Source organism: Hakea prostrata, chromosome 6 (genome assembly GCF_041222555.1).
Source record: "Hakea prostrata isolate BN-2017 chromosome 6, UWA_Hpros_2, whole genome shotgun sequence".
Taxonomy (NCBI): domain Eukaryota; kingdom Viridiplantae; phylum Streptophyta; class Magnoliopsida; order Proteales; family Proteaceae; genus Hakea; species Hakea prostrata.
In genome coordinates, this window is record NC_142605.1 from 26,422,328 (window position 1) to 26,445,554 (window position 23,227).

Sequence of the window (23,227 nt, forward strand, 5' to 3'; positions counted from 1 at the left end):
TGGGTTAAAGTATGTAGAGCAACTTACTTGAGGGTCATGAACAAAATTTTTAGGGAGCAAATTGGGTGAAGCATAGAAGTATGTGTGGATGATATGCTCATGAAAAAGCCTCACTCGGTCAGAACATGTGGCTGACTTTGAGGAAGTGTTTGATGTGCTATAGACTTACCAAATGAGGTTAAATCCAAAAAAAAAATGTGCATTCGTTGTATCGTTCAGGAAGAATATTGGGAGGTCCTTGAGGTTACCGAGCGTTAAGAGCTAAGGAGGTGGAGGTGAGAAGTGTTTTACAACTAGTGGTAAATCAAATCAAAGGAGAATATGAGGCTAAGGGGAGTCAAATGGCCAAGTATCTATCAAAGGTGGAACAATACCGAGCCAATTTTGATCATGTAGTTGTGAAACAAATCCCTCAGAAAGAAAATGAGGAAGCAGAGAAGCTATCTCCATTGGCCACTGTGAACTTTAAAACACTCGAGTTCGCAGTATATATAGAAGAGGTGTTTTGCCCAAGCATAGAGAAAATTGAGTTGAGGAAAATTGAGCGGGAGGGAAGCTGGATGGACCTGATCCTAGAATCAGTCGGTAAGGATTACCATTTTAGATGACCAATTTTATAGGTGATCGTTTATGTGCCACTGCTAAAATGTGTGGGACCCTCGCAATGCCTAGTATGCACTTGCTGAGGTTCGTGAGGGGATATGTGGAGCTCATATAAGTGGGAGAATGTTGGCATCAAATGATTTTGTGGTTGGGACTCTGTTGGCAACCATGCGGTTGGATGCACTCGAGTATGTGTGAAAATGCAAGCAATGTCAAAATCATGCGCTAGTCCCAAGGGTTCCAATAGTAATGTATCATGCGCTAGTCCCTCCTTCGCCATGTGGGTCGAGGCCCAGCCTGTAACGACAATTACTGAAAAGCATATGGGTCATCTACCTATTCGGAATCCGAAGGGTGCTAGTAACAGATATTGGTAGGCAATTTGAGGGAGCAGGATTTGGGACATTTTGTACCAGATATCAACTCTTGAAAGTTCGTAATGAAAGGCCCGGTGGAAGGAGGATGACAAAATATGATAAATTCCCTTCATTTATTGGTGGTGGATGGGACGGGCTCGTGTTTAATAAATTTACCCTGGAAGTCAAGCTTCTAGGGCAGCCTCTTGTCTAGGTAATACCAACCCTTTCAGGGGTTGGGGCAGAGCATAAAGAAATGTGAAATAGGCAGAAGATCGGGATGACGCCCAAATTATAACAAAATTTGTCGAACCCTATCATGTTGCGCAAACTATTCGGGCTAAAGTTGGCTGGGACAATGAACAACTTCAACGAAAAGAGAGTGGAATGGGAGGTGTAACCCCCAAATGAAGCACCAAAATATACGGTGAAAAATCCCTTATGGGGATCGTTGGCTCTCTCTTCCTTACTTGGGGAACCGGATCCCCCTCGGGAAAATTGAAGTACCTCAAGAATCGGTCTTGGTCCATAGAAGTGAGATAGCACGGGTAGAAGTTTGGCTCGGGGAATTTTGCATATAATTAATGTGCATAAGCGTTCGTGGTTCTGCCTGTGTTCGGGTCAAGGCGGTGGCCTTCAATTTATTCTCATCAGGCTTAGGAGGCAAAGGATCCATTTGAGATGAAGGCCGACAAGGGGTGGTTTTGGGGATACGGGTGTCAGATAGTACGGGGATCGAAGTGGTTATAGTGAATGCTCATTGGATGCCTGGGGTTAAGCCAAAAGGAAGTGGAAGAGCTAGTAGAGATGGAGATAGAGATAGCTGAGTTAGCACGGGGGCAAAGAAGAAGGATTTTCGTCCAAACCCATGAAGGATTGGAGGGCATAAGAATAGTCCAGAAGGAATCCGACTAGAGAAGATAAGAATAAACCCACCTAACTGACTGGGTGGATGAAGCGAGAGGCTTCCTACCCTTTCTAAAGGAAGGCATAGAATAAGGATTCCATCGCATGGATGGTGGACTTGGGAAAGGAGAAGATTCCGCACTAGTGGAGATAGGTGGACTGGAGCACAGAACGGATGAGAACCACTCGACCAGCAAAGGATATAAAGCTTGCCCTTCCAAAGATGCAATTTCTTATGAATATTGTCAAGCATTAGAAGGTAGTGGTGGCCAGTGAGCCTACCGTGGATGAGCGGGAGGCTAAGATATACCATAGGGAAGGAATCCTGTTGGGGATTTGTTGGCAATAATGGAGAATTGGGGAATGGAGATGCAGGCTTCTATTCAGCAGATGAAAGGGTGAGGGAAGCCCATGGAAAGGAGGACATCACTAATGAAATCCTAGCAATTGGAGTCAAAGGCTTTATGGAGATCAAACTTAAGGAGTGCAGCCGGGGAGTGGGATGATCTATCAAAGCCACGAACAATTTGCGCACAAAGGATATTGTTATCCACAATGGTACGGCCCTAGAGAAAGGCTGACTGATTCGGACACAAAAGGCATGGGAGAGTCAATTTGAGCCTATTCGCAAGGACTTTAGAGATGAATTTGCAGATGAGATTCCAGAGGGAGATGGGGCGGAAGTCAGAGTGGGAAAAGGCTCCTTGCTTCTTGGGGATGAAACAAAGGAAAGTTTGATTAATGGAATAGAGTTGGGAAGGGGTAAAGAAGAAGCTAAGGATGGCATGGACAAGATCATTCTCAATGAAATCCCGAAAGGCAAGGAAGAGACCCATACTAGAGCCATCAGACGTCGGGGATTTATTGGACTTGTGGGATCGAATGGCAAAAAGGATTTCTTCCGTGGAAGGGATAGCATAGAGAGAGGAGACGAAGGAAGGATCAATGACTTTATTAATGAGGTTTGGGGTAGGGGGCGCCAGGGAGGAAGAGAGGGGAAAGAGCGAAGGGTGGAGAAAAAGGAGACGATCTGCGCTTTTTTGCTAGTGGGATAGGAAATGCAAGTGCCGTTATTTGTGACAAGGGAGGGGATGGAATTGAAGTTGTTTCGGGCCTTAAGGGATCGATGGAAATAGGTAGAATTGGAGTCCCCCAAATCGAACCATTTGATTTTGGCTTTTTTACGGAGAAAACTTTCTTTAGAGGAGAGGAGGGATGAAAGCTCAGTGGGGAGATCTTTCATTCTCAGCATGGATGGGGTTGGAAGGGTCATTTTGGAGAAGGGATTGAGTGAGCTGAAGACTTGATCGGCAAAAGGAAACCCTGGAAGTGATTTTTCCGAAAGAGTTCTAAGAATGGAGGGCTTCCTTAGTGTTGCGAAGCTTGCGAGCAAAGGCAACAAGAGGGAGGGAGTGACAGTGGACCAGTTTGGACCTAGCTTCAAGAATAGTGGGAGCGAAAGAAGGGTCCGTAGTCCACATATCAAAGAATTTGAACGGCATTGGACCAAAGGAGGCGAGCGGCAAGAGCTGGACAAAAGAGGGAGAGTGATCGAATATATTGGAGATAGAGAAGGAGGCATCAGAGAAAGGGAAAGAAGATAGCCAAAAAGGATTCGCTAGGAAGTGATCCAACTTAGAGCCTATCCTGGCCGAACTTGAACGACGGTCATGCCAAGTAAGGGGTGGCCCGACCAACGGAGGTCAGCTATATCTGAGTCATCAATGCAGGCATTGAAGTCATCCATCGTGACAAGATCCAGGGTGCTGCCACCAACTGGGAGAATCTAATGATGTCAAAATCCCCACCAATACCCTTGACAGCTGGGTCGGGGAGTTACCCTATTTAACATAAGCACTTATGGGAAGATGCCTCTAATAATGTGAATAAGGGAACGAATCTAGACGAAAAGGAACCTTCCAGCAAGGAGCCTAATTACGTAGACATTAGGCACATGCACAAGATCTCGTCGGTAACAAAATAGATAACTCACGCGGTATAAATGTGGAGTCACACCCATGAGGTTAGGAGAGAAGAACTTACTTTTATTATGAATCTTTTGAGCAAGTTCGCTCGGCTTCCTGACATTTTAGCCGGCCATCTGCTGACTATTTAATTGTTGGATTAGCCTTCTGGACGGTTGGGTCATTGGTCAAACTCAACAATTTGGCACTGTCTGTTAGAAATAAAAGAAGGTAATCTCGGAAGGTAGTTGCGCCAATATGTCAAACGCTCGGAGACTGTCCGGGGAAAATCACCTCCCAAGGAACAGAAAAGGCTTAGATCTTCAAGCCTGCGGAATCCGGAGAAAGAAGCAGATCGGGAGAGAACGCCCGTCTATGTTATACTTGGCCCGATTTGTTGGGGGCTGTGTGTTTGCCTAGGAAGAGAAGAAACGAATCTTGTCCAAAACCAATAACATTTATGGATGAAGATCTAAAACTTCTATTAGCCTCACATGATTATGCCAAGCTGGAAGGTTCATCGGGTTCTTTTGGATACCAAGTTGTTACTCGACCCTTTGTCGTATAAGGAATTTCAAAGGTTGACATGATGACCTCTTATGGGATGACAAGCAAACGCTGGCTCTATTAAAGGCCTCTCGAAAGTTGTGACCTTACTTCTAAGAGCAACCTATCGTGGTAATGAGAAATTTTCCTTTGAAGTATATTTTCCATTGACCGAGATGTGGCCGAGCGATTGGGCACTTAGTTGTTCAAGCTGAGCGAGTATTAGATCGATTTCAAGCCTTGACCAGCTATAAAGGCACAAGTACTTGCTGACTTTGTTGCTGAAAGTAATGTCCCTCTACTTGCAAGACTCTAGTTTATGTCTGGATCCTTTATATAACGCTTCTAGTAGTAACACGGGATCTACGGCATGATTAACTTTAAGAAGTCAGCTATGCTTCAAGATTCGACTTCAAGGCTTCAACTATTGAAGCCGAATATGAAGCGGTATTGGCAAGTCCTCGAGGTTACCAAACATTAAGATTTTAGGAGCTGGAGGTGAGAAGGGATTCACAACTAGTGGTAAATCAAATCAGGGGAGAATATTGGTAGGTCCCTGAGGTTACCAAGCATTAAGAGTTAGGAAAGTGGAGGTGAGAAGCGATTCACAACTAGTGGTGAATCAAATCAAAGAAGAATATGAGGCTAATGGGAAACGGAAGGCCAAATATCCATCTAAGGTGGAACAATATCGAGCGGATTTTGATCGTTTAATTATGAAACAAATCCCTCGAAAAGAAAATAAGGAAGCAAAGAATCTATCTCCGTTTGCCTCCGCGAAATATAAAACGCTTGACTCTGTAGTATATATAGAAGAGGTGTCTTGCTCGAGCATAGAGGAAATCGAGTCGATGGAAATTAAGAGGGAGTGAAGCTGGATGGACCCAATCCTAGAATCGTTCAGCAAGGATTACCATTCTAAATTACCAATTTTATAGGCGATCGTTGAAAGAGCCATAGCTAAAATGTGTGGGACACTCACATGCCTAGCATGCACTTGCTGAGGTCTGTGAGGGGATATGTGGAGCTCATATAAACGGGAGAATGTTGGCATCAAATGATTTTCAGGTCGGGACTCTATCAGCCAAGCATGTGGCAAGATGTGCTTGAGTATGTGCGGAAATGCAAGCAATGTCAAAATCCTGCGCCACTCCCAAGGGTTCCCATCTTAAGCGCGACCCCCTTTGCCCTGTGAGGAATGGATATTAGTGGGTCGAGGTCGTGCTCGTAACGACAATTACTAAAAAGCATATAGAAAAATTTTATGATGGCAAGGTTGTCTACCGGTTCGGAATCCCAAAGGTGCTAGGAATAGATATTGGTAAGCAATTTGAGGGAGCCAGATTTGAGACATTTTGTACAAGATTTCATATTTAACATCGTTAGTTATCAGTAGACCTCCCATTGAGCAATGACAAAGTGGAATTGACAAACTGGGCATTGTTATAGGATTTACCAAGTCCGTTCTTCTCATACTGGATGGCAAGCTGAACCCCAATAGGCAAGACACCTTTTCAATTGACGTATGGAATTGAGGTGCTTTCTTTGGTAGGTGTCCTAACATGGTAAAAAAGGTATTGGGACTATATCGAAGACTAAACGAACTAGGAATGAGGGTCAACCTAGACTCTCTAGATGATCTGCGTAACATGGCAGATTACAGGAACCACAGGTACCAAAAAAGAGTAAGGGTGTATTGCCACACCCGAGTTAAGTACCGAGGTGCGAGTGGGTGATCTTGTAAAACAAAGTGCGGGTCTTCAAATCTGAAAAATTAATGAAAATTGAGCGCAACATGGGAAAGATCATATGTAGTCGACAAGGGAACAATGCCAGGAGCGTACTGATTAAGAAATTCAGAGCTGAGAAGCCTATTGATCGATCCTTGAATTCAGTAAATTTGAAGTACTATGTATTGAATTGTAAGCATTCAATTACTTCCATAAAACTGCTTTGTGACCTGTTAAATTATGGGCATAACTCCTCTTATGAATGATGCATCTAAACATGAACCAAGTCATTCCTGGCACCTTATATGGGGACTCCTCCAACATGGAGCAAGATCAAAAGTGTAAAGCATTGCAGAACCACAACAATATAAACAATCATTCGAGGTTCGGGCTGGGTTAACAGTAATCCGATCGGGGAAGTGCTATAAGAGGCTTAGAACCTTTGGCACCATTTCAAAGAAAACTTCCAATCGACGTGGCAATCTGTTACGAAGGGCCTTTCGAGAGGACCTTTGGGAGCAATGGACCTACCAATCTTGAAGCGGAGCATATGATCAAGTCTCCTGGTAAAATTTCCGAACAGTAACCCGGGTCTAACGATATCTCACCTTTTTTAATATTAACATGCTTAAAAACATTGATGGCAGCAGATGTTTTCTAAAGGTTGGGTAGTAACTCGATACGAGTACATGAAGTTTCGTTCAAGGATGGGGTCAAAATAATATCTACACGAGAATAGAGGAGAGCATTAAGCGAAGTCAGTTCATAAGGTTATAGGGTAGCTCACAACAATGTTGTAAAGAATTAAACAAATTTTTCCATTTCCAAAATTATCGGAATCAAACCCCGGAGTTACAAAGGTGGCTCGGAAAAGAACTAAGTTTCCCGAGCAAAAGAAATTTGGAACTTGTTCCGGTGATTAAACAATGGCATCAACAGAATTGGGAGCTTCTTTTAAGGCGCTGGCTTCATCGCGACAATGTTGTACAGAATGAAACAAATTTTCCATTTCCAAAATTATCAAGATCAAACCCCGGAGATACGAAGGTGGCTCGGAAAAGAACAAAGTTTCCCGAGCAAAAGAAATTTGGAACTTGTTCTGGTGATTGAACAATGCATCAACAGAATTAGGAGCTGGTTTCATCGAGACTCCTCTCATCCTCAACCTCGGGTTTGGAGTAGAGCCCTCTGCTACAAGTACTTCTTTGGGTGTTGGTGGGGGATCGGTGAATTCCATGAGGTCGGCAGTTGGTATGGAAGGAAGTTCAGGTAGACCCTCTAGACGAGGCATTTGAATTTAATCAAAATCCATAGAAAAGGAACCTCGTCCTCAAGTTGGACAAGAGTAAAGTGGTAAGTTACGTTCTTGGGAGCGTATGGATGACTTGGTGGTAGAAGTTATCCTCAGGGGTGATCGAAATGGTCATATGATGCAATATTAAAGAGATAAGAATGCATGCATGGAGGATATTGTTTTTGGGCAGAGGAAAGAATAAAGACTCAGTTTTTTGTGTTGCTCTTGCTTTTAATTTTGTTGTCAGAACAAATAGTAGGAATGGAGAAAATCATTTCATTTCCTTTTGATGGATTCGTAGCAGCCAATTAAATTTTGTCCTAACTAGGACGTCTAACTGATTGTGATGTAAGGACTACATAGGATGCCATTGATGAGCCTAACCACAAAGCATGTTTTAGTGATTATGTTTGATTATCTCATTGTTGTATCTCTTAAAATATGTGAGAGAGTATCCACGGATAAGGTTGCGGAGGTTGAAAGGATATTGCTTGATATGTTTTACTTGTGAAGTTAAGTGAACTCTGGAATATGGCTAATGAGATGGCAACCTATGTTTGGATGGTTCATCATGTTGTATAGGATGTATCGAACGAGAAATGCTGTTCTTCCACAATGATTTGAGGGTGGGACATTAATCTCTTAGAGCAAATAAGCTTGGCAATGTTTATCTAGAAGTGGCAAAGTTAAACGGAGTTGGGGAATAATCAACAAATACTTTGTAGTTCAACCTTTGTTGATGGACTGCTAGACCGAGAGATGTAATGGTGAAGGTCTGCGTGGCCCTACTGTAGAAGAAAACAATTCCTAGAGGAGAATTGTTGGGAGGAGTAGCTTTATAGAGCATATAAAAGTGTACGCTAGCATAGTTGTCAAGGTGACATGGTCGAGGCGAGAGGGTGGAGAATAAGAAAAACAAAGGTGACGCCAAGAAAGAGGACAAGGCATCACTAGGACTACCTGACTGAAAGAATTGCAGGACGCCTTGGCGTCGGCTACAACTATGACTTGTAGGATATGGTTTTTGGGGAGAGGAAAGTGTAAGGAAGATCATTTAGTTATGTTCAAATGTGGACATCATAGTTGTCAAATTGATTTTTTTCTATATAAAATGTTTATTAAACTATTGTGTAAGGATTTTAAAGTGATTAAGGGGAGAGCCTAATTAAATTGCATTGACTAGGGGTTCTAGATTTTACCAATGAAGTACTCGAACATGGAATATTTGAGCTTTGAGGAGGACATTGATTTGAGGCCAGATGAGATGGGTTGTTGAGCTAAAGAAAGATTTGGTGGATGCTAAAATATTTGGCCGTAGGATTTTATGCATCAAGGATTGTGTTGGAGAAAGGTGTGATGAGCACAATCAGTGCACATGGACCTTAAGTTGGACAGGACTAAATCACTAAGTTATGTTTTTTGGTACAGATGGAAGCACTGGTGGTGGTAATTCATGAAGAGGGTAAGATTATCATAGGTGGTGATCTAAATGGATACATAAAAAATGATCAATGAGATAAATAAAGCATAGACCAGTGATCCTCGATGATTTTCTCACTCCAACAACTATTAAAATTTGTGAGGTTAGGTACCCTAGATAAGGTTTGGAGCTTTAAAGTATGTTGGTTGATATCTTGTATTATTAGTCGAATAGATCTCTGTAATGATACCGAATGAGCTGGCAATTTTTGTTAGGAAGGTCGCTAAAGATGCAAGATGAATCAAAAGGGAAATATCATTCGCCTACAATGATTTGAGGGCGGGATGATGAGCTAAAGTCTTGGATCAAATAAGGCTTGACAATGCTTATTGAGCAGCGAAGGAAGTTAGGTATGGGGAGTACTTAGGAGATACATTTGTGGTACACCCTTCAATCATGCATTGCCGAAGTGAGAGAAGAGAGTACTTGGGAGATACATTTGTGGTTCACCCTTCAATGTCGCATTGTCGGAGGGAGAGAAGTTTTGGGAGCGGTATCTATATAGTGAGTTGGACATAGGTTCGATGCCAAATGAGATGATTACTTGTTTTTTTAAGCTTTTTAAGGATGTACAAAGGGATTGAAAAGGAAAACCCCATTCCTCTTTAGAGATTTCAAGGTGAGACGATTAGCTAAAATCTTGGATCAAACATGGCTTTGGTTTTGTGATACGAATAAAATCAACTTGGCTTATTATCTGGGTAGCAGCCTGATCCATTGACAAAACCTTAATAGCTGTGTCGAGGAGTTATCCTATTTAACGAAAGCACTTTTGGGAAGATGCCTCTAATAGTGTGGATAAGGGAACGAATCTAGACGAAAAGGAACAAAATCCCGTAGACATTAGGCACATGCGCAAGATCTCGTTGATAACAAAGTAGGTGACTCACACGGTATAAATATGGAGTCACACCCATAAGGTATGGAGAGAAAAAACTTATTTTTATTCTGAATCTTTTGAGCAAGCTTCTCTCGGTGCCTTCGTCTGATCCTCAACTGACTTAATCTTCCGAGGCAGCTTATTGACATTTTAGCCAGCTCTCTGCTGACTATTCAATTGTTGGATTAGCCTTCTAGACAGTTAGGACATTGGTCAAACTCAACAGTTTGGCGCTGTTTGTGGGAAACGACAAGTAATGGCAAGACGAGCAACCAGCCAGGGACCAAACAACACAAGTCACATCATCCAACAAAATCCTAGGACAGAAGTCCTTGGGCCAAATGACCACAATTTTTGAGAACCGGTTAACGAGTGTCATTGCTCGTTCGAAGTTGAATCGGGAGTAAAATAATGTATAAAAGCCTTTTCGCTATCGGACAAGGCCAGGAGAATCAACATGGGAGTACTTGAAGCTCTTCGATGAAGTGCCATGCCTACTAATGCTAGCACTCGAAATCTTGATGTTGAAATTTCCACCCAGGTGACTAATGGAAAAAGCATGTGAGGTAAAAACCTCAAAATAGATGGGTATGCACACTCAATACTAAGCCGCTTGAAATTTTGATGTAGTTCCGGAATAAGGTCTCATGGTGGCTCAACAAACTTCACTTTAGGCCTGTAGACCGAGATGTGAACCAATATTGGCAGTTACATTAAGATTATGGTCATCACCTCCCAAGGAACGGAAGGCAGGTGCACCAATATGTCAAAAGCCCATGACTGTCCCGGGAAAATCACCTCCCAAGGAACGTAAAAGGCTTAGATCTTTAAGCTCGCGGAATCCGAAGAAAGGATCAGATTGGGAGAGAACGCCCATTTATGTTATATTTGGCCCGATTTGTAGGGGCAATGCATTTGCCCAGGAGGAGACGAAATGAATCTTGTCCAAAACCAATAAAATTTACGGATAAAGATCTAAAAGGTTTCTTGGCCTCACATGATGATGCAATTCATCGGGTTCTTGTGGTTACTGGTCTTCATTTGACCTACTGTCGTATAAAGGATTTCAATGGCTGAAACTTGAGGATGACATGATGATCGCTTACAAGGCGCACTTATACGGGTTCTCGACTGAGGCTAAAGTTGGTAAACGCACGTCTAACCTGGCCATTTCAAAACTGCTACGTTAACTACCTAACATAGAAGCGTAGGTCTCAAAGATTCATAAAAACATTGTCCAATGAGGCTCTCAATGATCAGGATAAAGAGAACTGGCAAAGGGCGAACCATTCAAGAAGTTAGAGTGGATTTTGCGACACCTTAACATTCTAGTTCGAGGGACGATGATAGGGTCTAAGCGGCCCAAATTTTTCCGTAAAGAATTAATGGATTCCTGCTGAGTAATTTCGACATTATAGCTTGGTCATCTTAGGATATACCCGAGATAGATAGAAGGGTACGAGAACAAAAACTATGGATACAGAATTCCATGTCATTCAAAAAAGGCGAAACTTTTCTCTAAAAAAGCACGATAAAATTCGAGGGGACGTTGAGAGCTAGAACAATTGGTTTTTCTTGTGCCGATTGAATGCCCCACCGGAAGTGGAGAATGTGCACACTATATAGGCCTCAATAAAGTGTGCCCAAAAGATTGCTACTCATTGTCTAGAATTGACCTCCACATTGATGCAACTATAGCTAATGAAGTGCTCTGCTTTATGGTTGCTTACTCAAGGTACAAGCTGATATTAATGAATCTAGATGACGAGAAGCACACTTCATTCATGACTTGCCTAGAAAGCCAATAGCTAATGAAGTGCTCTGCTTTATGGTCGCTTACTCAAGGTACAAGCTGATATTAATGAACCTAGATGACGAGAAGCACACTTCATTCATGACTTGCCTAGAAAGCCACTACTATCGAGTAATTCCATTTGGATTAAAGTATGCAGGAGCAACTTACCTAAGGGCATGAATAAAAGTTTTAGGGAGCAGATCGGGCGGAACATGGAAGTGGTTGTGGACGATATGCTCGTGGAAAGACTCACTCGGTCGTGAACATGTGGCAAACTTGTGTTTGATGTACTACGAGACCTACCAAATGTGGTTAAATCCAAAAAAATGTGCGTTCGGGGTATCATTCAGGAAGTTTCTTGGTTTTATTGTTTCGTAAGGGGGTATCGTTTCGAAAAAAATTAAAGCCTTGGTTCAAATGCGGCCCTCTAAAACTATACGAGACATCCAATGCCTTACTGGAAGAGTAGCTGCATTGAATCGTGTCTTTGCCTGGGTAGATGAAAAATGCAATTCATTCTTTAATGCCCTCTAAACAATCGGGAAGTAAGGTGTGAATCTAGGGACGGACGAATGCCAATGGCCCTTTAAAAAGCTTAGAAAAGCACTTGGGAATCCCCTAGTGTATGCAAGGCAATTGTCGGAGGAGTTCTCATATATCTAGTAGTTTCCCAAGTTGTCGTGAACACAGTTTTGGTGAAGGATGGGGTGCCCTGAAGCCGATCTACTACATAAGCCATACGCTTATTTATACATAGACAAGATATTTGAGGGTTGACAAGCAAGCGTTGGCCCTATTAATGGGCTCTTGGAAGTTGAGACCTTACTTCTAAGTGCACCCGATCGTGAAAATGTCTGATTTCTCTTTGAAGAGAATTTTCCACTTACCGAGATGTTGCCGGGCGATTGGGCATCTAGTCGTCTCAAGGCGAGCGAGTATTAGATCGATTTTAGGCTTTGACCGGCTATAGAGGCACAAGTACTTCTTGACTTTGTTGATGAAAGTAGTGTCCCTCTACTTGTAAATTAATAGACTCAGTTTATGTCCTGGATCCTCTATATAACGCCTCTAGTAATAACACGAGATATAGGGCATGATTAACTTTAAGAAGTCAGCTATGCTTTAAGATTCAACTTCAAGGCTTCAACTATTGAAGCCGAATATGAAGTGATATTGGCAAGTCCTCGAGGTTACCAAACATTAAAAGTTAAAGAGCTGGAGGTGAGAAGGGATTCATAGCCTGTGGTAAATCAAATCGAGAGAATTTTGGTAGGTCCTTAAGGTTACCAAGTATTAAGAGTTAAGGAGGTGGAGGTGAGAACCGATTCACATTTAATGGTAAATCAAATCAATGGAGAAAATTAGGCTAAGGGGAATTAGGTGGCCATGTATCTATCAAAGGTGGAACAATACCGAGCCAATTTTGATCGTGTAGTTATGAAACAAATCCCTCGGAAATAAAATAAGGAAACAGAGACGTTATCTTCGTTAGCCTCCCCGAAATATAAAATGCTCGACTCAGGGGTATATATAAGGGGTGTCTTGCCCAAGTAAAGTTGGATGGACCCGATCCTTGAATCAGTCGGCAAGGATTACCATTCTAGATTACCAATTTTACAGGCGAACATTTTAGAAGCCACTTCTAAAATGTGTGGGACCCTCACATGCCTAGAATGCACTCGCTGAGGTCTGTGAGGGGATATGTGGAGCTCATATAAGCGGGAGAATGTTAGCACAAATGATTTTGAGGTCGAGACTCTATTGACCGACCATGCTGAAATGCAAGCAATGTCAAAATCATGTTCTAGTCCCAACTCCCAAGGGTCCCAATAGTACCATTGATTCCCATCTTAAGCGTGACCACGTTCGCATGTGGGGAATGGATATAAGTGGGTCGAGGCCAAGCCCGTAACAACTATTCTTGAAAAGCATATGGATAAATTTTATGAAGGCAAGTTCATCTACTGGTTCGGAATCCCAAAGGTGCTAATAATAGATATTGATAAGCAATTTGAGGTAGCAGGATTCGGGATATTCTATACCAGATATCATATTTAGCATCGTTAGTCATCGATAGCCTACCCACGGAGCAATAACAAAGTGGAATTGACAAACCGAGCGTTGTTAGAGGAATTACCAAGTCTTTTCTTTTCATACCGGACAGCAAGCCGAAACCCAACAAAGCGAGACACCTTTTTGATTGACATTCAAAATTAAGGTGCTTACTCTGGTCAATGTCCTAACCGGGTAAAAAAGGTATCAGGACTATATCGAAGACTCAAACGAATAGGGACTGAGGGTCAACCTAGACTTTCTAGATCTGTGTAACATGGCATGCTACAAGAACCAAAGGTATCAAAAAAGAGTAAGGGGATATTACCACACCCAAGTCAAGAACCGGAGGTGCAGTTAGTGATCTTGTACAACAAAGTTCGGGTCTTCATATTTGAAAAATTAAGGAAACTTAAGCGCAACGTGGGAAGGGCTATATGTAGTCGACAAGGGAACAATGCCAAGAACGTAACGATTAAAAGATTCAGAGCCGGGAAGCATATTGATCGATCTATGAATTCAGTAAATTTGAAGTAGTACCAACAGAATTGTAAACATTCTGTTGAAGTATATGTAAATTTGAGAGTTACTGTTCATGTTACTGTTCATGTGAACAATGCTTTTACTGTTCACGTGAACAGTAAAAACAGCTTTTACTGTTTACGTGAACAGTATTATGCTATTGTTTTGATTATATTTTCTATTTCTAAGTTGGGAATCTTGCTACATAAGTTTTGGAAGTTTTTAGAAAGCATAGTTTCTATTTTGGTGTTGTTTCTATTTTCAGAACTTTCTATTTTAGGAGTTAGGAAGTTACTAAAGCTGTAATATTTTATTTCCTTCTTCTAGAGGACAATTATTTGTCTCTCAAGTTGTATTAGATTCATTAGAAGCTATAAATAAAAGTGCTCTGTGATTCTAGACTCTTTAGCTAAGAATCACAAGTCTTTTCTACTGGTTCTTCATCTCTCTTCTCTTCTTCTTCTTCTTCTTCTCTCTTTTCTCTGTTCAAGTTCAACTGCTATTTTGATTGTTTAAAGCTTGTTTTCTAACATGGCATCAGAGCTTTTTTGAATCAAAATAGTGTTGTTCTTAATATTCTCTTCTGAAATTCTTTTTTTTTTTTTTTTTTTTCTTCTGTTTCCTTGGTGTGCAGCCACCTAATGCTATATATTATGGACTGTTAGATCAGATATTCATGTGAACTGATCTTCTCTACCTATTACCTTACTCTTACACGTTCGAACTTGAATACCTTTGTTACCTCTTTTTTCTCCTATTATGTTCTTAGGTTGCAGAATTTTTTTGTGTGTTCTTTCTACTTCAAGTTTTGGAAAACTGATTTGAGTGATATCTACCTCAGTTTAATGTCTTCACTTACACGTGACTCAATCATGAGTACGGCTAAATCAAAAGGATCTCAAGGAGATCATGTAAACGTTCAAATTACATCTATCAAGCTCAAAGGTAGTTCTAATTACTTTTTGTGGTCACAAGCGGTTCGGATACATACTTGCAAAAGGTAAGCTTAAGTTCATTGAGGATGAACCTCCTGCTGAGACTAACAAATCTTATTTTAGTTGGATCCAAGATGATGCAATCATTAAAATTTGGATGTGGAATAGTATGGAACCTGATAATGCCACGAATGTTATGTTCCATAAGACTGCAAAGGGAATATGGGATGATTTGCAAGAGACTTATTCCCAAGCTAAAAATATGACTCGGATTTTTAGTATTTATGAAAAACTATTTCAATTTCAGCAAGCTGACAAGTCTCTGCAGGATTATTACAACTCCTTAAAAGGCATGATGGAGGAGTTGAATGTCTTTCAACCTCTCACCACTGATATAGAGAAGCTTAAGGCCCAACGGAATGAATTTTTTGTGTCTAAGTTTCTTGCAGGATTGAACCCTGAACTGAAATCTGTCAAAGGACATCTTGCTTGGTGAGCATGTCCCTAATCTTAGTGAAGCATATTCTAGACTTCAACGTATTGCCTTGCTCGAAGGGGAGTTCTCCAAAAAAATATTCTAAAGGAGAAAATTCAGCCTTCACTACCTCTTATGGAAGGGGACGAGGTCGTGGTCGTGGTTCAGGGGGAGTTAGTAGGTCTTATGGAGGTCGTGGTGTTCAACTGTCTGATAAGACATCTCGACTTTGTACTCATTGCGGTAAAACTGGGCACTTAGTGGAAGCTTATTGGGCCAAACATGGAAAACCAGAGTGGGCCAAGCACCTTGCCAATCATGCCGTTTCTAATGGTGGTACTAATACTGTTGCAAACTACGATAGTGGTTTTGGTTCTTCGGGGGACTTGTCTAAGACTCTAAGAGATGATGTAAGCCAAATCCTTCACCGATTACAAAATATTGAAACTAGTGCTTCCACATCCACTAGTACTTCTGGTGCCACACTTTCTCATGCAGGTAACACAGCACTTCTCACTTCTACTCCCACCCCTTGGATCATCGATTCAGGGGCCTCTTCCCATATGACTAGTAAGTCATCACTTTTTAGCTCTTTTTCTAAATCTACCACTAAAAATTCTGTTGTCATAGCTAATGGGACTTCCACACCTATTCTAGGCCTCGGAAGTGTTTCTCCTACACCTTCTCTTACTTTATCATCCGTACTTCATGTTGCTAACTTTCCTTTTAACTTATTATCTCGTTAGTCAATTAACTAAAGCACTAAACTGCTTCTGTGACTTTTACTCCCACTTATTGTGTTTTCCAAGACCTTCACACGAGGAAGACGATTGGTGGAGGGTGTGAAAGGAACGGACTCTACTATCCGGACTATGCTACCCCTATTGCGGCTCTTTTCGATGATTGTGTAGATGCTCTCCGGTGGCACCGTCGTTTTAGGCCATCTGTCTTTACCTAGATTAAAAATTTTATTTCCTTCTTTTAAATCAATGTCTAGATTAAATTGTGAAGCGTGTGAGTTAGGGAAGCCTCATCGTGCCACCTATCCTCCACGCTCTATCTCTCGTAGTGAGTCCTTATTTTCTCTTGTTCATTCCGATATTTGGGGCCCTTGTAGAATTAGTAATAGGCATGTTTTCGATATTTTGTTACTTTTGCGGACGATTTCTCCCGTCTTACATGGTTATATCTTTTAAAGGATCGGACAGAGTTCTTAACTACATTTAAAAGTTTTATTCATGAAATTCGGACTCAATTTTCTCTTCCTATTAAAATTTTTCGGTCTCGATAATGCTTTAGAATATGTGCAACATGATATATCTAACTTGTGTGATTCTCTTAGAATGATTCATCAAACCAGTTGTTCATTCACTCCCCAACAAAATGGAGTGGCTGAATGCAAAAATCGTCACCTCTTGGAGGTTGCACGCGCTATTTTGATTCAGATGAATGTTCCAAATAGCTACTGGTGTGATGCAATTTTGACTGCTGGTCATTTAATTAACCGCATGCCTATGCCTTTGCTTTCTGAAAAATCTCCTTTTTCAATTGTTTTTCCCAATAGAGAACCGTTTTCAGTTCCACCCAAAATTTTTGGTTGTGTGTGTTTTGTTCACGTACCACATCCTTTGGATAAACTTTCCCCCGTTCTATTAAGTGTATTTTTCCTGGGTACTCACGCACTCAAAAAGGTTTTCTCTGTTATGATCCGGTTCTTCGCAAACAATTTACAAGTGCGGATGTGACCTTTTTTGAAGACACTCCTTATTATCTAAGTCAATCTGTGTCTGTTGAAAATTGTGTTTTGGATGATACTCCTCCTATTCCCTCTTTAGTTCCTTCCACTAGCAATGTTCCTCTACAGGTTTATCGGGAAGACATAAGTTGCCGGAACATATTGTGGATAGTAGAGTTCCTCCCTAACAATATTAGCGGCGGCTCTCCTTTAGTGGAGCTGAAGCTGGCCCTACGGATGTTCCTTCTTCATCCTCTCCACCGGATTCTTCTAGTGGAGATCCCACTCTGCCTTCAGATGACTTACCAATTGCTTTAAGGAAAGGTACTCGTACTTGCACTTTACACTCTAACATTGTTTATCCTGTTTCCAATTTTGTTTCTACCTCTCATCTCCCTCCTAGCTTTCGTTGCCTTGCTTTGTCTATGTCTGTCGTTCATATTCCAACCCATCATACTGAAGCTCTTAAAATTCCTGGCTGGAAAGCCGCTATGGATGTGGAAATGGATGCTTTACATTCTCGTCATACATGGTCTTTAGTCAACTTACCTCCCGGGAAAGATGTGGTCCATTGTCGGTGGGTGTATACTATTAAGTACCATTCTGATGGTACGGTTGAAAGGCTTAAGGCCCGCTTGGTGGCTAAGGGCTATACACAAACATATGGTGTAGATTATTTTGAGACTTTTTCTCCTGTGGCAAGACTTAATTCTGTCCGTGTCTTGATATCTTTGGCTGTGAATTACGATTGGACTCTTTTTCAGCTTGACATAAAAAATGCATTCTTATAAGGTGATCTTCATGAAGAAGTTTATATGGAGCAACCTCCCGGATATGTTGCTCAGGGGGAGGACAGTGTTCGTGTTTGCAGGCTAAATAAAGCGATTTATGGACTCAAACAGTCTCCACGGGCTTGGTTTGAGAAATTTAGCAAGACTGTGGAGTCTTTTGGTTTTGTACAGTGTTATTCTGATCACTCTATGTTTGTTAGACGGCAAGCTGATTGTGTTGTCATTATGGCAGTTTATGTTGATGATATTGTCCTTTCAGGCAATGATGTTGATGCAATCCATACAGTTAAGGCACACTTACAAAAATCTTTCCAAACCAAAGATTTAGGTGATCTACAATATTTCTTGGGGATTGAAGTGATCCGCAGTAAAAAAGGAGAAAGTATGTGTTAGATCTTTTGATCGAGACCTGGCATGCTTGCTTCTAAACCTAGCGACATTCCCATGGATACTCATTTGAAGTTAGGACGTGATGATGGTGACTTGTTAGATAATGTCCATCGTTACAGGAGTCTTATTGGGAAACTTATTTATCTTACTGTTACTCGTCCTGATATTTCTTATTCTGTTGGTGTGTTGAGTCAGTTTATGCAGTCTCCTAGAAAGGCTCATTGGGATGCAGCGATGAGAGTGCTTTGGTACTTCAAGAGTGTGCCCGGAAAAGGGCTCATCTATCGACCAAATCGGAGTGTGGACTTGGTTGCCTTTTATGATGCAGATTGGGCTAGATCCATCATTGATCGCCGGTCAACCACAGGTTATTGTACTTTTCTTGGTGGAAATCTTGTGACTTGGAAGAGTAAGAAACAGTCCACCATTGCTCGATCTAGTGCTGAAGCTGAGTATAGGGCTATGGCCCACACCGCTGTTGAATTGATGTGGCTTCGTTCATTGTTAGAGGAAATAGGATTTCCAGTTTCTACCCCTATGAAAATGTTTTGTGATAATCAGGCAGCCACTTACATTGCTAGTAATCCAGTGTTCCATGAGAGAACGAAGCATATAGAGGTAGACTGTCACTTTGTGCGTGATGCAGTAAAGAAGAAGCTTATAGCAACTCCTTTTGTGAGCTCTACTGACCAACTAGCTGATTTGTTAACCAAAGCTCTGTTCAGACCAAGTTTTCAGTCTATCTGTTGCAAGCTGGGCATGGGAGATTTGTATGCTCCGGCCTGAGGGGGAGTGTTGAAGTATATGTAAATTTGAGAGTTACTCTTCACGTTACTGTTCATGTGAACAGTGTTTTTACTGTTCACGTGAACAGTAAAAAGAACAGTATTATGCTATTGTTTTGATTATATTTTCTCTTTCTAAGTTGGGAATCTTGCTACATAAGTTTTGGAAGTTTTTAGAAAGCATAGTTTCTATTTTGGTGTTGTTTCTATTTTCAGAACTTCCTATTTTAGGAGTTAGGAAGTTACTAAAGCTGTAATATTTTGTTTCCTTCTTCTAGAGGACAATTACTTGTCTCTCAAGTTGTATTAGATTCATTAGAAGCTATAAATAAAAGTGTTCTGTGATTCTAGACTCTTTAGCTAAGAATCATAGGTCTTTTCTACTGGTTCTTCATCTCTCTTCTCTTCTTCTTCTTCTCTCTTTTCTCTGTTCAAGTTCAACTGCTATTTTGATTGTTTAAAGCTTGTTTTCTAACACATTCAATTACTTCCGTAAAACTTCTTTGTGACCTATTAAATTATGGGCATAACACCTCGTGTAAATGATGCGTCTAAACATGAACCTAGTCATTCTTGGCACCTCATACGGGGACTGCTCCAACATGGAGCCGGATCAACTATGTAAAGCATTGCAAAACCACCGAAATATCAACAATCATTCGAGGTTTGGGCTGGGTTAACAGTAATCCGATCGGGGAAGTGCTATAAGAGGCTTAGAACCTTTGGCACCATATCAAAGAAAACTTCCAATCAACGTGCCAATCTATTAGAAGGGCCTTTCGAGAGGACCTTTGCTTGCAATAGACCTACCAAACCTGAAGCGGAGCATATGACCAAGTCTCATGGGAAACTTTCCGAATGGTAACCCATGTCTAACGGTATCTCAACTTTTTTTAATATTAACTTGCTTAAAAACATTGACGGCAACAGATGTTTTCTAAAGGTTGGGTGGTAACTCAGATACGAGTATAGGAACTTTCGTTCAAGGCTAGGGTAAGAAGAATATCTACACAAGAATACAGGAAAGCATTAAGCGAAGTCGGTTCATAAGGTTAAAGGTTAGCTCACGACAGTGTTGTACAAAATGAAACAAATTTTCCATTTCCAAAATTTTCGAGATCAAACCCCAGAGATACGAAGGTGGCTCGGAAAAGAACAAAATTTCCCGAGCAAATGAAATTTGGAACTTGTTCTTGTAATTGAACGATGGCATCAACAGAATTAGGAGCTTCTTTTTCGGCGCTGACTTCATCGAGACTCCTCTCATCCTCAACCTCGGGTTCGGAGTAAAGTTGTCTGCTACAAGTACTTCTTTGTGTGTTGCTGGGGGTTCGGTGAATTCCATGAGGTTGGCAGTTGGTATGAAAGGAAGCTCAAGTAAACCCTCTAGACGAGGCATTTTGCGGTTTCTCGAAGCTAAGGAGTTTTGAAATATTCCTTCGTTACCTTCCTCTCGCACTTCATCGGGCACTTCCCCGTACGGTGGAACGGCAAAGGGAGTGCTACTCAATGTCTCAATCGACTCTTCCAAGGACTTCTTTTTCTCCTCCAACTTATTGAGGATGGTTGTAGTTTTATCAACCTCTGTCTTTCCTTTCCCGAGCTTCTTCTCCAGAGATTTGGCTTTCTTCCTTTTATTTGTTCCGACTTGGCTTTAAGGTACCCTTCTTAGCTTTTAAAGCCTCCACCTCTTTTTTAGGATCTTCTAGATTGATTGATTTCATGGACATCCCAAGAATCCCCCTCAACCTGGTTGATTTCCTAAACAATCTCCAACTCCTTGGGATAAAGTTCAAACTATGTTCATCCCCTCGAGGTCTTCTTTCGTCCTCTTTTGAAAGTCGGTAATGAGAGGTTCTCTGGAAAGAGGACAACAAAATAGGAAAATTTCCCTCCACTTCTTGGTGGTGGACGGGATGGTCTCATGTTCAATAAAGTTACCCTGGAGGTCTAGCTTCCAAGACGGCCGCTTGGCTAGGTAATACAAACCCTTTTGGGGGTGGGGGTGGAGCATAAAGAATTGTGAAATAAGCGGAAGTTCGGGATAACAACCGGGTTATAACAAAAGTTGTCGAACCCTATCATGTTGAGCCAATTGTTTCGGGCTAAGTTGGCCAAGACAATGAACAACTTCAACAAAAAGAGTGGAATGGGAGGCGTAAAAATATACAATGAAAAATCCCTCGAGGGGATCGTTGGCTCTCTCTTCCTTTCTTAGGAGCCAAATCCCCCGCGAGAAAATTGAAGTACCTCAAGAATCGGTTTGGTCCTTAGAAGTCGAGAGCACGGGTAGAAATCTAGGCTCGGGGGAATTTTGCATATATTCAATGTGCATAGGTGTACGTTGTTCTGCATCTGTTCAGCTCGGGCGGTGGCCTTCAATTTATTCTTATTAGGCTTAAAAGGGAAAGGACTTCGAAAGCCCCTCGGGAGTTGGAGCAGGGGGTAATAGAAGAAGTTTTGCACTGGAAGATTGTGAAGGGACATATGAATTAGGAAGGTCGGATTGTTTGGGAGAATCGGGGGTAGAGGAAGATCCCAGTTGGTTCTCATCTTGGGCATGGCACCTCGGCGAGAAGATTGCTTGTCCTCACTTGCATAACCCTCCTAGATGGATTTTGTCTTCTTTTTGGATTGTTAGGATGATCAAACTTAACTAGGCTTCTTAACCATGATATAAAAATAAATAAATAAGGGAAGAATTTAGAGGTCGGGAGGGAGCATGGGCAATCAATAGAAGAGAAAGATCTGGAATCGGTAAGAATAGACAACTTTTTATGTTTGCTATGCATGCGCTCCCATGTTTTTGGGGAGATGTGGACCTTACTGCAGCTTATTTTATTGATTGAATACCCTCCCATGTTTTGCAACAACGCCACCGCTTTGGAGTTCTTCTAGGGACAATTGCCTTATAACGGGTGAAGCCTAGAGCAGTTCGATGTGTAAAATGCTTTCCTCTATAGAGAACTTCAACTGGAGGTGTTTTTTTGATGTGCCAGTTGGGTATGCTACCATCGAGGCTCTTGGGAAAGTGTGTAGGCTGAAGAGAGCTTTGTACAGGCTAAGCCGTCGCCTAGGTCTTTGTTTGGAAGATTTCATGAGGCCACGATTTCTAATGGCTACAAGCAAAGTAATGTTGATCATACGCTATTCATTAAGAAAGAAAATTCATGTACCACGATAGTTCTAGTCTAAGTGGATGACATTGTACTCAAAGGGAGCAATGAGGATGAGATTGCAGCTCACAAAGAAATTTTTAGGTTCCGAATTTATGATCAAGGACATGGTGAAGCTTAGATACTTCCTCGAGCTGGAATTTGCATATTTGGCCAATGGTATTTCCCTCTCTTGAAGAAAGTTTACTCTAGACATACTGGAAGAAGACTTGAATGTTAGGATGTATGCCAGAAGAAACTTCTATTTCCTAACCTACACTTGTAGACAAAAGAAGGAGATTTGGCCAATGGTATTACCCTTTCTCAAGAAAGCATACTCTAGAACCAGTGGTAGAGACTAGAATGTTAGGATTTAAGCCAGGAAAAACTCCTATTGAACCTAACCTACACTTGATGGCAAAAGTAGGAGAACCATTACAAAACTAAGTTATGAAAAGTTAGTAGGGAACTTGATCCGTTTGTCTCGTACTAGATTAGACATCACATTTGCAGTCAATTTTCTTAGCCAGTATATGGGTCTCTACTCCTCACACTTGGGATGCATAATATCGTATCTTAAGGTAGTTGAAGGCTACTCTAGGAAAAGGAAATCGAATTTCAGCTCATGAACACTTGAAAATTGTGGCATACACAGATGTGTACTAGGCTGGTGTCTAGATGATAGGAGATCTACCTTTGGATATTGTATGTCTTGTGAGGAGAAATCTATTTGAGGAGATCTGGACTATTGGCTGGATTTGGGTAGATATAGTTTCCTATTATGTTCTTTCCTTATTGGAGGGTAGATTGCTAGATATTTCTAGATATTATTT

At 41.4% G+C, this 23,227-nt stretch overlaps 1 protein-coding gene across 1 annotated transcript in view; it reads left to right on the forward strand.

The window, feature by feature from the left end:
• The first annotated feature begins 341 nt into the window (after positions 1–341).
• The window catches only part of LOC149012962 (uncharacterized), a 28,517-nt gene continuing 5,631 nt past the window's right edge, over positions 342–23,227 (forward strand). Inside the window, exon 1 of the mRNA XM_089157687.1 lies at positions 342–485. Coding sequence (XP_089013813.1) covers positions 342–485 — 144 coding nt within the window. The remainder of the gene's footprint in view (positions 486–23,227) is intronic.